At 47.1% G+C, this 14,689-nt stretch overlaps 1 protein-coding gene across 3 annotated transcripts in view; it reads left to right on the top strand.

Moving 5' to 3' along the window:
- Window positions 1-14,689, top strand: part of ARHGEF18 (Rho/Rac guanine nucleotide exchange factor 18) — a 326,699-nt gene that overhangs the window by 300,918 nt on the left and 11,092 nt on the right. For all 3 annotated transcript variants that reach the window (XM_063916323.1, XM_063916329.1, XM_063916333.1), the window contains one exon: window positions 1,800-1,922. In XM_063916323.1, the coding sequence (XP_063772393.1) occupies window positions 1,800-1,922 (123 nt within the window). The remainder of the gene's footprint in view (window positions 1-1,799; window positions 1,923-14,689) is intronic.

Consider the following 14,689-nt stretch of genomic DNA (forward strand, 5'->3'; position numbering starts at 1 on the left):
GCTGCACGGGTTCTGGTATGCTGACATTCTCAAGTTGTCGGTAGGTCCCAGGTGGCGTTTTTCACTACAGCCAGATCTGCTTCTGCAGGGTCGGTTTCTGCATGAGTACTTTCCTCAGTTGTTTGTAACAGATTGGCTTTTGATGATAGGGTGGGTCTACATACGGTTCCTTCTTCCCAACAAAGGTTGTTTGGGCTTTCTGCTTCCCAATTGTCCTTCTGGTATTTCTCCTGCAGGGTCCACAGGTTATCCACAGGATAACATTGGGATATAAGGTAGCGACAGCAAATTGGCACCAAACGATCAAAGCTTTCAGCCTCCCAGAATGCAACGAGCCCATCCCTATAGCCCCGCCTCCTGGCTCAGGTGTTTGGTGTGGCAGGAGCCAGACCATGGTAAATGGGTTGCTCGTTTGTAGCAGCCATAAGCTTTTTATTTTATTTTTATAGTCTTACTAATTTTTTTTGAGCGATCTTTCTAAAAAGCGTCTTATACGTACCTTTAGAAAGAGTCACTCCAACAACTCCCCGCCGGGTCGCGAAAACTCTTACCCACAGTGCTGTTTTGGCGGGCATCTGTGTAGGATGTACTAGCAAGTCCAGCAGACGTTACCAGGCTGTGGCCGGAGCACGGGGAGAAGGTAAGGCATCGGTTCTGCTTAGTAGGAGAAACGCGAGACACAGCCGCACTGTTTCAGGATGGAGACTACCGAACAGTCGCTGACGCGGCTGCCACCTCGGATGCACCAGCGCTAGGCCTCAGAGATCATAAGCTCCAGGGGGGGTAGTATGAGGTTGCGATCCCTTGGGTTGATGTCAGCAGTAGGGAGTAAGACGCTCCCTTGGTCACCCCTCCCCCCTGGTTCATGACTAGTTTCCTCCGAGTTTCCTGCCATAGACAGTTCTCTAGTCAGGCAGCCTGAGCATTACTTGACCTGGGGCGGCTGTTGAAATTCCCATAGTCCAGTTTCCCACAGCCCTGATAAAGGTGAAAAGGAGATTTTTGGTTACTTGCCATTTAATCTTTTTCTCTGAAACAAGCTGGTGGACACTGCTTTCCCTCCCTCACTTTGAGTTGTGCGGTGGTTTGTGTTGACCATCATTTCCCTACTGTTCTGTTTTATTGTTGTTCCAACAGGTTTACTGAGTTACTGCTTTTTCTTGCTTGGCTCTTTTAAAGTTGTACTGGCATGCTGGTGGTTGCAGGGGGGAGTAGCTTAGGAGTTCAAGCTACTGTACAGGTTTAGTTTTAAGTGCCAGCTCAAATTGATGGACCAGTGTCCCCCTGGCCTGATTCAGAGAAAGGGATTCAACGATAAGTACCCAAAAATCTCCTTATTTAGTCATTTATGTAACAATATAAATCACGGAAAAATAATTAAGATTTGCAATTTCTTTAGTAGATAAGAGTAATCCTTTTTATGTATTACTAATGCAGTGCATGTGAGTTGCAATAATACCAAAAATATTATTGTATTCGTTAAATATATTTTTGTATAGATCATTCATTAACTGGTGTGGTTTTGTATTTGAGCTCTTACATAAATGTCCCTATTATGATGGTATGCTTATGGTAAGGTTATTCCAGCACATTGAAGTAGTATGCTTTGAGGCTGTAATTGGGTTTTTCATTCTCTTATTCTGATAAATCAAGCAGGAATCTGATAAATCAAGCAGAATGTTACTTTTCATTCTCTTATTCTGATAAATCAAGCAGGAATCTGATAAATCAAGCAGAATGTTACAATGTTATCTGTAAAATGGGGATATGTATTTTATGTGTTCTTTTACTTATTTCAGCATCCATGGATCACAGACAGCTTTTCCCATCCAAACTTTCAGGAAAGGAAGATAGTACGGTGAGGAGCCGAAGAGCAGCAAGTCCAGGCCTGGTGAATACTCAGCTCATGTTCTTTCAGCAAGGTGAGCTCCTGGCCAACTGTTTTTTAAGTGTTGTGCTGTGGTCATAGGGGGTTATTCCAAGTTGATCGCAGCAGGAAATTTTTTAGCAGTTGGGCAAAACCATGTGCACTGCAGGGGAAGCAGATTTAACATGTGCAGAGAGAGATTGATTTGGGTGTGGTGTGTTCAATCTGCAATCTAATTTGCAGTGTAAAAATAAAGCAGCCAGTATTTACCCTGCACAGAAATAAAATAACCCACCCAAATCTAACTCTCTCTGCACATGTTATATCTGCCTCCCCTGCAGTGCACATGGTTTTGCCCCACTGCTAAAAAAATTCCTGCTGCGATCAACTTGGAATTACCCCCCTAGTGAGAGTTTCAGGAGCAGCATTCCGGCTTGTTCCGGCTAAAAAAAACTAGCACTGGTTTCAGACACCTTCTGTATGAATGTCCATCCTCCTCATGGTTGCCTGTACATTGCGAGTCCCTTTCTTTTGGCTACCTTAATTCCTGACCACAACAGATTTCAGACTGAACAACCTGATTCAACAGATGCTCTAGGTACTGTACGCACCAATACAACAATTGTTTTTAACTAAATAATGTAAAAGGATTATAATCCATATTATATGAATGTATTTCAAGGCTACTAGACCTTTTTAATAATAAGCTTAAGTTGTTACTTTTACAGCTATTGCAGTTTTAATTGCCAGGCTGGTAAAGATCACGTAATTTTTCATATCAGTATCCTACTGTGTGACCATGGACTGTCCAGCTGCAGCTTAAAAAACAAACAAAAAAGCATTCCATCATCCAACTCAAGAATTTGCAGGACATCCTACTGTGGCACCATAAAGTGTCTGCTTGCTGAGGAGGGGACTCTGATGCTGTAACCATTTAATGGCAATAAAAACCATATTCAATAATCCGTTTAAAACATCATAAATTGAATTGGTGACCAGTTTTGCCATTATGCCCACAATAAAAATTGATAAAACATTTAGACAGACAAAACATTTTTTATTCATCAAATCTGCGGGATACTGCTCATCATTGGTTGCTGCCGGGAACTGAAAGAAGCTGGCACTTAATATAAACTCGCTTATAGTAAGACAGAAGCTCCTCACCTCTGCAACAGCTGATCTTCAGTGTCCTTTAAGTGCCCATGGGAGTTGGGCTTCGATGCTGGGGCTGCAGTGCATCCAATTCTACCTTAGTGTTAGATTTGTCATTTTTCTTAATTGAAGGTTGTATGCAGCAACTAGCTGGAGACCTGGCGACAGCTGAGCAGTGCAGGAAGGGGGTTTCCTGCCTTTACTCTACAGATTCGCTGGCCAAAATTGTGGAAACCTTTTGTAAAATGAGTGTTTTTAGGGTTTAATTGCATATAACTGCATTATTTTTACAGAAAAGCCTATGAAGGTATATATCACTGGAAAGATAATTTTATACACAGTGTAATGAAGTTCACCGCAATTAATTATCTTTATTCCATAAAATATAGCTAAATAAAGATAGGTAGACTTTATCTGTAAAAGGAGGGGATTACTTCAACAGCAAGCTGACCAGTAGGAGTGATTGTTCTGAGAGCCAATCTGGTGTTGAGATGCCACAAAATGGATCCAATAAGATGTTAGCATGAGTAAGCTCACATTTGTTGCTACCAGAATTGTTAGTAAAACATCTCATTTAGTTGTTTGATTATCACTAAATTGGTTGCTGTTTTTCTCATACGTCCTAGAGGATGCTGGGGATGCTTCAAGAACCATGGGGTATAGACGGGATCCGCAGGAGACATGGGCACTTTAAGACTTTAAAAGGGGTGTGAACTGGCTTCTCCCTCTATGCCCCTCCTCCAGACTCCAGTTAGATTCTGTGCCCAGTGAGACTGGATGCACTCTGAGGAGCTCTTCTGAGTTTCTCTGAAAAAAGACTCCCTGCATCATGGGACTTAGGGGAGTGAAGCAGACCTACTTCTGTGAGTTTTAAGGCTCTGCTTCTTAGGCTACAGGACACCATTAGCTCCTGAAGGTCTGATCGCTAGGTACGCCTAGATGCTCGTTCCCGGAACCATCCGTCACCCCCCTTGCAGAGCCAGAAGTCAGAAGACGGGTGAGTAGAGGAAGATCAGAAGATTTCAGTGACGGCTTTGAGGTACCGCACAGCGGGCACGCTCAGCGGCACTACAGGGTGCAGGGCGCGGGGGGGGGGGGGCGGCGGCGGCGGCGCCCTGGGCAGCATAAATCCTCATTTAAGTGACTGGCAAAAGTGGTATATAGTGCCTGGGCACTGAATCTGAACCCCCGCCAGTATCAATATTTGAAAAATAGCGGGGTTGAAGCGCGCCATTAAGGGGGCGTGGCTTAGCCCTCACAGCTCTCATCAGCGCCATTTTCTTTCACAGAGCTGCAGAGACGCTGGTCCTGTCCTCCTGCACTTCTGTACAAGTAACAGGGTGCAAAATGGAGGGGGGGGGGTACAGTTAATTTGGTGCTGTTTTAATAATAATAAAAGCGCTAACAGGTCTGAGGCATTGTATAAAACATTTCAGTACCGGGATAGGTGCTGGGTTGTGAGCTGGCAAACTCCCTCTGTGTTTCTCTGACAGGCTTTACTGTGGGTCTGGTCCCTATAGCCCCAGTGTGGTTGTGGGTGTCGGTACACGTGTGTCGGCATGTCTGAGGCTGAGTACGCTTCCCAGGAGGAAGCTGGAGTCGGGACAGAAAAGACGGTGGGAGTGACCCTGTCGGCACCGCCGACTGCTGATTGGGTAAATGTTTTGAGTGTTTTGAATGCAAATGTGGCTCTATTTAATAAGAGATTGGATAAATCTGAGTCTCAGAACCAGGCATGGAAAAAATCCATGGAGGATGTGTGGTCACAGGTCCAGACCCCCTCGGGGTCACAAAAGCGTTCATTTACCCAGATAACAGATACCAACACGGACTCTGACTCCAGTGTCGACTATAGTTATGCCAGATTGAATCCTAAACTGGCTAAGAGCATTCAGTACATGATTGTGGCGATAAAAGACGTGTTACATATCTCAGAAGACCCTGCTGTTCCTGATACAAGGGTCTGTATGTTTAAAGGAAAGAAACCTGAGGTAACGTTTCCTCCCTCTCATGAACTGAACACGCTTTTTGAGCAAGTCTGGGAAAACCCTGACAAGAAGTTTCAGATTCCCAAGAGAATTCTGGTGGCATATCCATTTCCTTCTGGGGATAGGGATAAGTGGGAGTCACCCCCCACTGTAGACAAAGCTCTATCGCGGCTGTCCAAAAAGGTGGCGCTTCCGTCTCCTGACACGGCGGCCCTAAAGGAACCTGCGGATCATAAGCAGGAAAATACATTGAAATCCATTTATGTCACTACAGGTACGCTGCTCAGACCTGCCGTTGCGTCGGCATGGGTGAGTAGCGCTATTGAAAAGTGGGCAGATAACTTGTCATCTGAGATGGATACCCTGGATAAGGATGACTCTGGGTTATATCAGGGACGCTGCAGCCTATCTAAAGGAAGCTGCAAGGGACATTGGCCTTTTGGGATCAAGGGCCAATGCCATGGCAGTCTCAGCCAGGAGAGCATTGTGGATTCATCAATGGAATGCTGATGCTGACTCTAAGAAGGCTATGGAGTCCCTGCCGTATAAAGGTGGTGTCTTGTTTGGTGACGGCCTCGCTGATCTGGTATCTACGGCTACCGCAGGTAAGTCATCATTTCTACCTTATGTTCCTGCACAACAAAAGAAAACGCCCCACTATCAGATGCAGTCCTTTCGGCCCAATAAATACAAAAAAGGACGAGGGTCTTCCTTCCTTGCTGCTAGAGGGAGAGGAAAGGGAAAAAGGTCACCAGCTGTGGCAGGTTCCCAGGAGCAGAAGTCCTCTCCGGTTTCTGCCAAATCCACCGCATAACGCTGGGACTCCTCTGCGGGAGTCCGCAACGGTGGGGGCACGTCTCCAACTCTTCAGTCAGGTCTGGGTGCGTTCGGGCCTGGATCCATGGGTATTAGAAATAGTGTCCCAAGGGTACAAACTGGAGTTTCAAGACGTTCCCCCTCACCAATTTTTCAAATCGGCCTTACCAGCTTCTCTTCCGCACAGGGAGGTAGTATGCGATGCGATACAAAAGCTGTGTCAAAATCAAGTCATTGTCAAGGTGTCCCCGTCACAACAGAGAGGAGGCTTTTATTCGAGCCTGTTTGTGGTCCCGAAGCAGGACGGCTCGGTCAGACCAATTCTGAACCTAAAATCCCTCAATTTCTATTTGAGAAAATTAAAATTCAAGATGGAATCTCTCCGAGCAGTGATCTCCAGTCTGGAGGAGGGGGATTTTATGGTGTCGGTCGACATAAAGGATGCCTACTTACATGTCCCCATATATCCTCCGCATCGGGCTTACCTGAGGTTTGCTATTCAGGAATTTCAGACATTGCCGTTTGGTCTGTCCACGGCTCCGAGAGTTTTCACCAAAGTTATGGCGGAAATGATGGTTCTCCTGCGCAAACAAGGAGTCACAATTATCCCGTACTTGGACTATCTCCTGATAAAGGCGAGATCCAGGGACCGATTACTGCAGAACATTACGATTTCCCTGACAGTTCTGCAACGACATGGTTGGCTGCTAAACTTGCCAAAGTCACAGTTGTGTCCGACAAAACGACTGTCGTTTTTGGGAATGATTCTGGACACAGAAGTACAGAGAGTTTTTCTTCCAGAATAGAAAACTCTGGAAATTCAGAGTCTGGTCAAACAAATTCTGAAGCCAGCGAGAGTGTCAATCCATCAATGCACTCGAGTGCTGGGGAAAATGGTGGCGACCTACGAGGCCATTCCATTTGGCAGGTTCCATGCCAGAGTGTTTCAGTGGGATCTGTTGGACAAGTGGTCCGGATCTCATCTGCACATGCACCGGAAGATAATCCTGTCATCCAAGACCAGAATCTCACTCCTGTGGTGGCTGCACAGCTCTCACCTCCTAGAGGGGTGCAGGTTCGGGATTCAGGATTGGGTCCTAGTGACCACGGATGCGAGTCTCCGAGGCTGGGGAGCAGTCACACACAGGGGGAAACGTTCCAGGGAAGATGGTCAAGCCAGGAAGTTTCTCTACACATAAACGTGTTGGAGTTAAGGGCCATTTACAACGGCCTTCTTCAAGCGGAACGTCGTCTTCACAACCTGCCCGTCCTGATCCAGTCGGACAATGTGACAGCAGTGGCGCACATAAACCGCCAGGGCGGAACAAAAAGCAGAGCGGCAATGGCAGAGGCCACAAAAATTCTCCGCTGGGCGGAAAGACATACAAGCGCTCTGTCGGCAATATTCATTCCAGGAGTGGACTACTGGGAAGCAGACTTCCTCAGCAGACACGATCTCCATCCCGGAGAGTGGGGTCTTCATCAAGAGGTCTTCGCAGAAGTGACAAGTCTTTGGGGAATTCCTCAAATAGACATGATGGCGTCCCGCCTCAACAAGAAACTTCAGAGATATTGTTCCAGGTCGAGAGACCCTCAAGCAATAGCAGTGGACGCCCTAGTGACACCATGGGTGTTTCAGTCGGTGTACGTGTTTCCTCCGCTTCCACTCATTCCAAAGGTGCTGAAGATCATAAGGAGGACAAAGGTTCAGGCAATCCTCATTGTTCCGGACTGGCCAAGAAGGGCTTGGTATCCAGATCTTCAGGAATTACTCATGGGAGATCCCTGGCCTCTTCCTCTACGAGAGGATCTGTTACAGCAGGGGCCGTGCGTATTCCAAGACTTACCGCGTCTTCGTTTGACGGCTTGGCGGTTGAACGTCACATCCTAGCCCAAAAGGGTATTCCCAGTGAAGTCATTCCTACACTTCTTCAGGCTAGAAAAGAAGTGACGGCGAAACATTATCACCGTATTTGGAGGAAATATGTGTCTTGGTGCGAGTCCAAGAAGGCTCCTACGGAAGAGTTTCAGCTAGGTCGATTTCTCCATTTTCTGCAAGCAGGTGTGGATGCGGGTCTAAAGTTGGGCTCAATTAAAGTGCAAATTTCGGCATTCTCAATTGTCTTTCAAAAAGAATTGGCCTCCCTTCCGGAAGTTCAGACTTTCGTGAAAGGCGTGCTGCACATCCATCCTCCGTTTGTGCCCCCAGTGGCACCATGGGATCTTAACGTGGTGTTGCAGTTCCTTCAATCACATTGGTTTGAACCTTTGCAGACGATAGAGTTGAAATTTCTCACGTGGAAAGTGGTCATGCTGTTGGCCTTGGTATCCGCAAGGCGGGTGTCTGAGTTAGTGGCCTTGTCTCACAAGAGCCCTTATTTAATCTTCCATGAAGATAGAGCGGAGTTGAGGACTCGTCAACAGTTTCTACCGAAGGTGGTTTCAGCGTTCCACATGAACCAACCTATTGTGGTGCCTGTGGCTACGGCCGCCTTCACGGAGTCAAAATCCCTTGATGTGGTTAGGGTTTTGAAGATTTATGTCGCTAGGATGACTCGGCTTAGGAAAACAGACGCTCTGTTTGTCCTGTATGATCCCAACAAGATTGGGGCTCCTGCTTCTAAGCAGACTATTGCACGCTGGATCTGTACTACGATTCAGAATACTCATTCTACGGCTGGATTGCCGTTACCAAAATCAGTGAAGGCCCACTCTACCAGGAAGGTGGGCTCATCTTGGGCGGCGGCCCGGGGGGTCTCGGCATTACAGCTTTGCTGAGCAGCAACTTGATCGGGTTCAAACACTTGCGAAATTCTACAAGTTTGATACCCTGGCTGATGAGGACCTCATGTTTGGTCAATCGGTGCTGCAGAGTCGTCCGCACTCCCGCCCGTTCTGGAGCTTTGGTATAAACCCCATGGTTCTTGAAGCGTCCACAGCATCCTCTAGGACGTATGAGAAAATAGGATTTTAATACCTACCGGTAAATCCTTTTCTCGTAGTCCGTAGAGGATGCTGGGCGCCCGTCCCAGTGCGGACTCTATCTACAGAACTTGCCTAATAGTTATTGGTTGTGTTACACACACATTGTGTTTCTGTTATGGTTAGCCTGTGGCTGCCATTGTTCATGCCGTTGACTGGACTTATGTTAAATGCCATGTTGTACGGTGTGTTGTGGTCTGAGCTGGTATGTATCGCACCCTTAGTTTAACAATAAATCCTTTTCCTCGAAATGTCAGTCTCCCTGGGCACAGTTCCTATAACTGGAGTCTGGAGGAGGGGCATAGAGGGAGGAGGCAGTTCACACCCATTCAAAGTCTTAAAGTGCCCATGTCTCCTGCGGATCCCGTCTATACCCCATGGTTCTTGAAGCGTCCCCAGCAACCTCTACGGACTAAGAGAAAAGGATTTACCGGTAGGTAATAAAATCCTATTTTTTTTAACTGTAATTTCCTGCCGTAAGCTGCATAATTTATTTAGGATGACAAGCAAAGTAAAAAGTGTTGACTGGTCACCTAGAAAGAGATCCAAAATAATTACTTTACATGAAGACGTAAACACTTACAATGAAATTATAAGTAAAGTAGGTGGCAACATAACTAAAGGAGGAATGTAGAAATTGCGGAATAATGGTAAAGGTAAGAGAAGATCCACAACACCAGAGTGTGATAGAAGAATGAAAAAACTGTGCTTGAAGAAATAGTGATAGAAGAAAATCGTCTGAGGCAATTTAAAATTATTTACGTGATGTTGTGTAAACCACAGTGCCAGGACTGTTTGACGCAGACTTCAATATTTTGGATTAAACGCCAGAATTCCAAGGAAAAAGTCACTTTTATCTCTCAAATAAAGACAAAAAAGATTAGAATGGTGCTAAAAAGCATATTAATTGGTCAGAAGAACAATAGAACAGTGTCATCTGGAGAGACAAAACCAGAATATCCATATTTGGCTGTGATGGCATGAAATGCTACCTGAGTGCACAACACCTACTGTGAAGCATCCAGTTAGTGTTATGCTGTGGGGATGTATGACAGCGAAAGGTGTGGGACGAATTTGTGATCAGTGGCACTTTAAAAAGCAGCAAATACATTAGTGTCCCGCAGTTGGGAGGAGCACAAACTATGCAGAGCAGTGGGTAAGTGGCAGGTGAAAAGTCGCTATGCGCATAGCATCTATTCACAGTGCAGAGAAAGCCTGGGTCAGCCTAGCATAACAGAGTGTGCTGGGCACACCCCCACAGTGACAGAAACAGGAGTGACATCAGGCCCCACCCCCTTTTCCCTAGGCACCACCCCTTTTCTGATGCAGGCGCGCTTTTGGAACGCAAAAGGTCCCGACCCACTGGCCACCAATGTTGGGAGGTATGTAACTGCAGCAAAAGGCTTCCCAACAAAGTACTAATGAATATTTCTCTAGCATCCATAAGGGATATTGGGGAATCTAGTATGATGGGGTATAGACGGGGTTTAAAGGAGCTAGTGCACTTTAAATTTCTTCATCTGGGTGTGCTGGCTCCTCCTCCCCTCTATGCCCCTACCGCAGGCAGTTTAGAAAAAGTGCCCTCAGGAGAGGATGCACATCTCTGAGCTCCAGAGAGTTTTCTTCAATTTCTTTTTTCTGTTTGTTATTTTCGGTATGCTGTTTGGGCAACAGCATACCTGCACCGTGGGAGTTAGGAGGGTGCGGTCACCGGCCTTACGAGGTGCAGAGCCGCTTCCCCGCTGCAGGACCACCGTCCTGAGGGGTTGTTGTTCAGTGGGGCACTGCGCCTTGGCTGTCACAGCCGCTGCACGCTGCACACCCCTAACGCTGCCTGAAGGTGACATCGGCGATGAGTACACACCGCGGGCCCCGCTAGAACTAGCACTTGTTGTGATGTTTTTTAGCTGTAAGGAGACTTTGCCAGTATAATATATATCTGTAGCTCTGGCGACATTGTAGGGGGCGGAGCTACATCAGTGCGGGACCTGAACGTTTTGGCACCTTCCTCTGCTTACTGCGGCCATTCTCAGCACACACAGCGCTTCCTGATTCCTCAGCCACGCTGGATATCTGGTACAGGGCGTAGCAAAGGGGGAGAGCCGCTTGTGTACACTATCTGGGTCCTCTTTAGGACAGGAATTGTTAGTGTTTACTGTAATGTAGTGAGCTGACAGCCTCACTTAGGCTGTACAGCTCAGGGTGTGCTGGTGTCCTCTCTCTGTGTCTCCTCTCACATACAGTAGGGCAGGCTTGCAATATAACTCTGTGTGTATGTGTGTTATTGTGCTTACTGTGAAACATAAGTAAACACAAGCTGTGCAGTGTATGTCACACCAGATTCTCTCCATTATCTACTGATTCTGTTTCCTGTGAACAATGCAGCCAATCTTCACAAGTCAGTGAAGAGGCTGGGGGAGAGTGTCCAGAGCCCCACTGGTTAGGGTCTCTTAAAACTATGATGTCGGATATGTAATCCCAGCTTACTGCTAATGTGCAGAAGACTCAGCTACTACAACAGGCTGGTGCAGATTTAGCTGCTAGGGCAGATGCAGCACAGCCCCCCTCTCTCATGCAGTCCACAGAAGCATGGGTTACCTGCTCTGCTCTCTGATACAGATGATGATATACAGGAGCATGGAGATGATTTCGATCCCATTAAGGGGGATCCTGAGTCTGCTTAGGGTATTGAACCCCTAATTCTGGCTATAAGGGACGTATTAAAGCTCCCTCTAGAGGATGCTGCGTCACAGCAGTCGTTTTTCTTTATTCAAAACAAGCCTAGTGTCACTTTCCCTGACTCTACAGAGTTAGATGACCTATTGAAGCTGGCCTGGAAAAATGCAGACAAAAATTCCAAGAGTCTTTCCCATTTGCTCCTGAAGGTAGGACATTTTGGGAGGAACTCCCTGGGGTGGATGTATCAGTCTCTCGCCTGTCCAAAAAGGCGGTGCTGCCTGCCCCGGACTCCTTTTCCATGAAGGATCCTGGGGATAGGAAGATGGAGACTATACTCAAATCTATTTACATAGCAGCAGGTGTTTCACAAAGGCTGGTCATTGCGGGTTGCTGGATGACCCATGCCATTCATTCCTGGGCCACTCAAATTCAGGGGGGCCTCTCTGAGAATAGGCCCTTGGTCATTATGGCGACCCTCCTACAACACATTCAGGACACTACACGTGTCCTCTGTGATTCGCTTAAGGAGATGGGTAATATTAATGCTAGGACTTCTGCAATGGCAGTGTCGGCATGCAGGGCCTTGTGGTTGCGTCAGTGGATTACGGATACAGAATCGAAACATAGTGTTGAATCCCTCCCCTTTTCTGGGAAATGACTCTTTGGGGTTTAATTGGATATCTGGATTTCCAAAGTTACGGCTGGGAAATCCACGTTTCCCACATCTGGGGCCCCACTGGCGAGACGCTCCTATCCGGGGCCGTCTGTCCAGTCCTTTCGGTCTCACAGATTTTGATCTAAGGCCCAGAGATACCTCTAATGCGACCAGAGGTAAATCCAGAAAGCCTGCAAGCACCAGCTCTCAGGACCAGTCCACCTCTTCTGCTTCCGCTAAGGCCTCAGCATGACAGTGCACACCCACCCCGGGAACTCGAGGTGGGAGTTCCACTGCGTCACTTCAGCCGCATCTGGGAGACTTCCTGCCAGGATACCTGGGTCAGATATCTTGTTTCTCAAGGCTACAAGCTGGAGTTCGACAGTACTCCTCCCCAATGATTTTCCAAATCAAGCTTACCAGCTTTGGAGGATACGCAAGTTACGTTGCAACAGGCCATCCAGAAGTTGGTCCAGGTACCTGGTTCAAGGTATCAACAGATCCTGTATCTGTTGATACCTTGAACCAGGAACCCGTCACAGCAGCACTCAGTCTCCAATCAGCGTGATCCGCACTGGCATTGTGACCCCCGAAGGCTGCCTCTCTTCAGCACGTGGCTTCCAGCCTCCCGCATCCGCTTGGTGGTACAAATCTCCTCTCCATACAGCTACGTTGTGGGCACTGCAGGACTTATCAACCGAGGACGCTCGGTTGTACCAGCCCACAGGAGAGGTATCTCACTCTTGCACTATTGATTGAGCTCATTTTTAGTACGGCAAGCATTACATGTATTTCAGGACTGCAACAGTTGCACACTGCCTATTAGTGGAAAGCTGAATTGTATCCACTTAATGTGACACTGGATTCCTTTCTTACGGAGAAACAGAATCAAGTATACATATTGGATACAATGTTACCATTGCTGCTATTTAGCCACATTATTGGTTTGATAGACCTTACAGTTATACCATCAGGGTGCCAAGTTATACTACTTCATGGTATCAATTAAGTTTTAGCAATTTCTTTTATATAAATGTTTTAATTATATTGTTTAAATAAACCCTTTATCCATACACGTCTGCTCTCGGTCTTCATAATTTTCCCTGCTACTTTGCGCAGCCGGTTTCATTTTTTTTCTAAATCGGATTTAAGTCTGGGCTCTGGCTGGGCCACTCAAGGACATTCACAGAGTTGTCCTGAAGCCACTCCTTTGATATCTTGGCTGTGTGCTTAGGGTTGTTGTTCTGCTGAAAGATGAACCGTTGTCCCAGTCTGAGGTCAAGAGCGCTCTGGAGCAGGTTTCCACCCAGGATGTCTCTCTACATTGCTGCATTCATCTTTCCCTCCTGACTAGTCTCCCAGTTCCTGCCACTAAAAAACATCCCTACAGCATGATGCTGCCACCACCATGCTTCACTGTAGGGATGGTATTGGCCTGGTGATGAGCAGTGCCTGGTTTCCTCCAAATATGACGCCTGACATTCACGCCAAAGAGTCCAATCTTTGTCTCATCAGACCAGAGAATTTTGTTTCTCATGGTCTGAGAATGCTTCAGGTGCATTTTGGCAAACTCCAGGCGGGCTGCCATGTACTTTTTTACTAAGGAGTGGCTTCCGTCTGGCCATTCTATCATACAGGCCCGATTGGTGGATTGCTTCAGAGATTGTTGTGCTTCTGGAAGGTTCTCCTCTCTCCACAGAGGAATGCTGTAGCTCTGACAGAGTGACCATCGGGTTCTTGGTCACCTCCCTGACTAGGGCATTTCTTTTCCGATCGCTCAGTTTAGACGGCTGGCCAGCTCTAGGAAGAGTCCTGGTGGTTCCGAACTTCTTCCATTTACGGATGATGGAGTCCACAGTGCTCATTGGGACTTTCAAAGCTGCAGATATTTTTCTGTATCCTTCCCCAGATTTGTGCCTCGAGACAATTCTGTCTCGGATGTCTACAGACCATTTCTTAAAGGCCCTACACACTGGCCGATTTTTTGAAAGATATGAACGATCTCATTCATAAATGAACGAGAATTCATTCATATCTTTCAGTGTGGAGACTCCAGCGATGAACGATGCGCGGCCCCGCGCTCGTTCATCGCTGGTCTCCCGTCGGCTGTGCATGCAGGCCAATATGGACGATCTCGTCCATATTTGCCTGCACTTCAATGCAGCCGCGTGACGGGGGGAGTGAAGTCGTCACTGCCCCCCCCCCCCCCCCCGCCGCCGGGTCGCTCGTCGGCCGTATCCGCCGTCGGGCAGCTCGGCGGCGGGTCGGCCAGTGAGTAGGGCCCCTTAGACTTCTTGCTTGGTTTGTGCTCAAACATGCACTGTCAGGTGTGGGACCTTATACAGACAGGTGTGTGTCTTTCCAAATCATGTCCAAACAACTGAATTTACCACAGGTGGACTCCAATTAAGTTGTAGGAACATTTCAAGGATGATCAGTGGAAACAGGATGCACCTGAACTCAATTTTGAGCTTCATGGCAAAGGCTGTGAATACTTATGTACATGTGATTTCTTAGATTTTTATTTCACATAACGTGGAAAAAGTGAAG

This window comes from Pseudophryne corroboree, chromosome 1 (assembly GCF_028390025.1).
Source record: "Pseudophryne corroboree isolate aPseCor3 chromosome 1, aPseCor3.hap2, whole genome shotgun sequence".
Lineage (NCBI taxonomy): Eukaryota > Metazoa > Chordata > Amphibia > Anura > Myobatrachidae > Pseudophryne > Pseudophryne corroboree.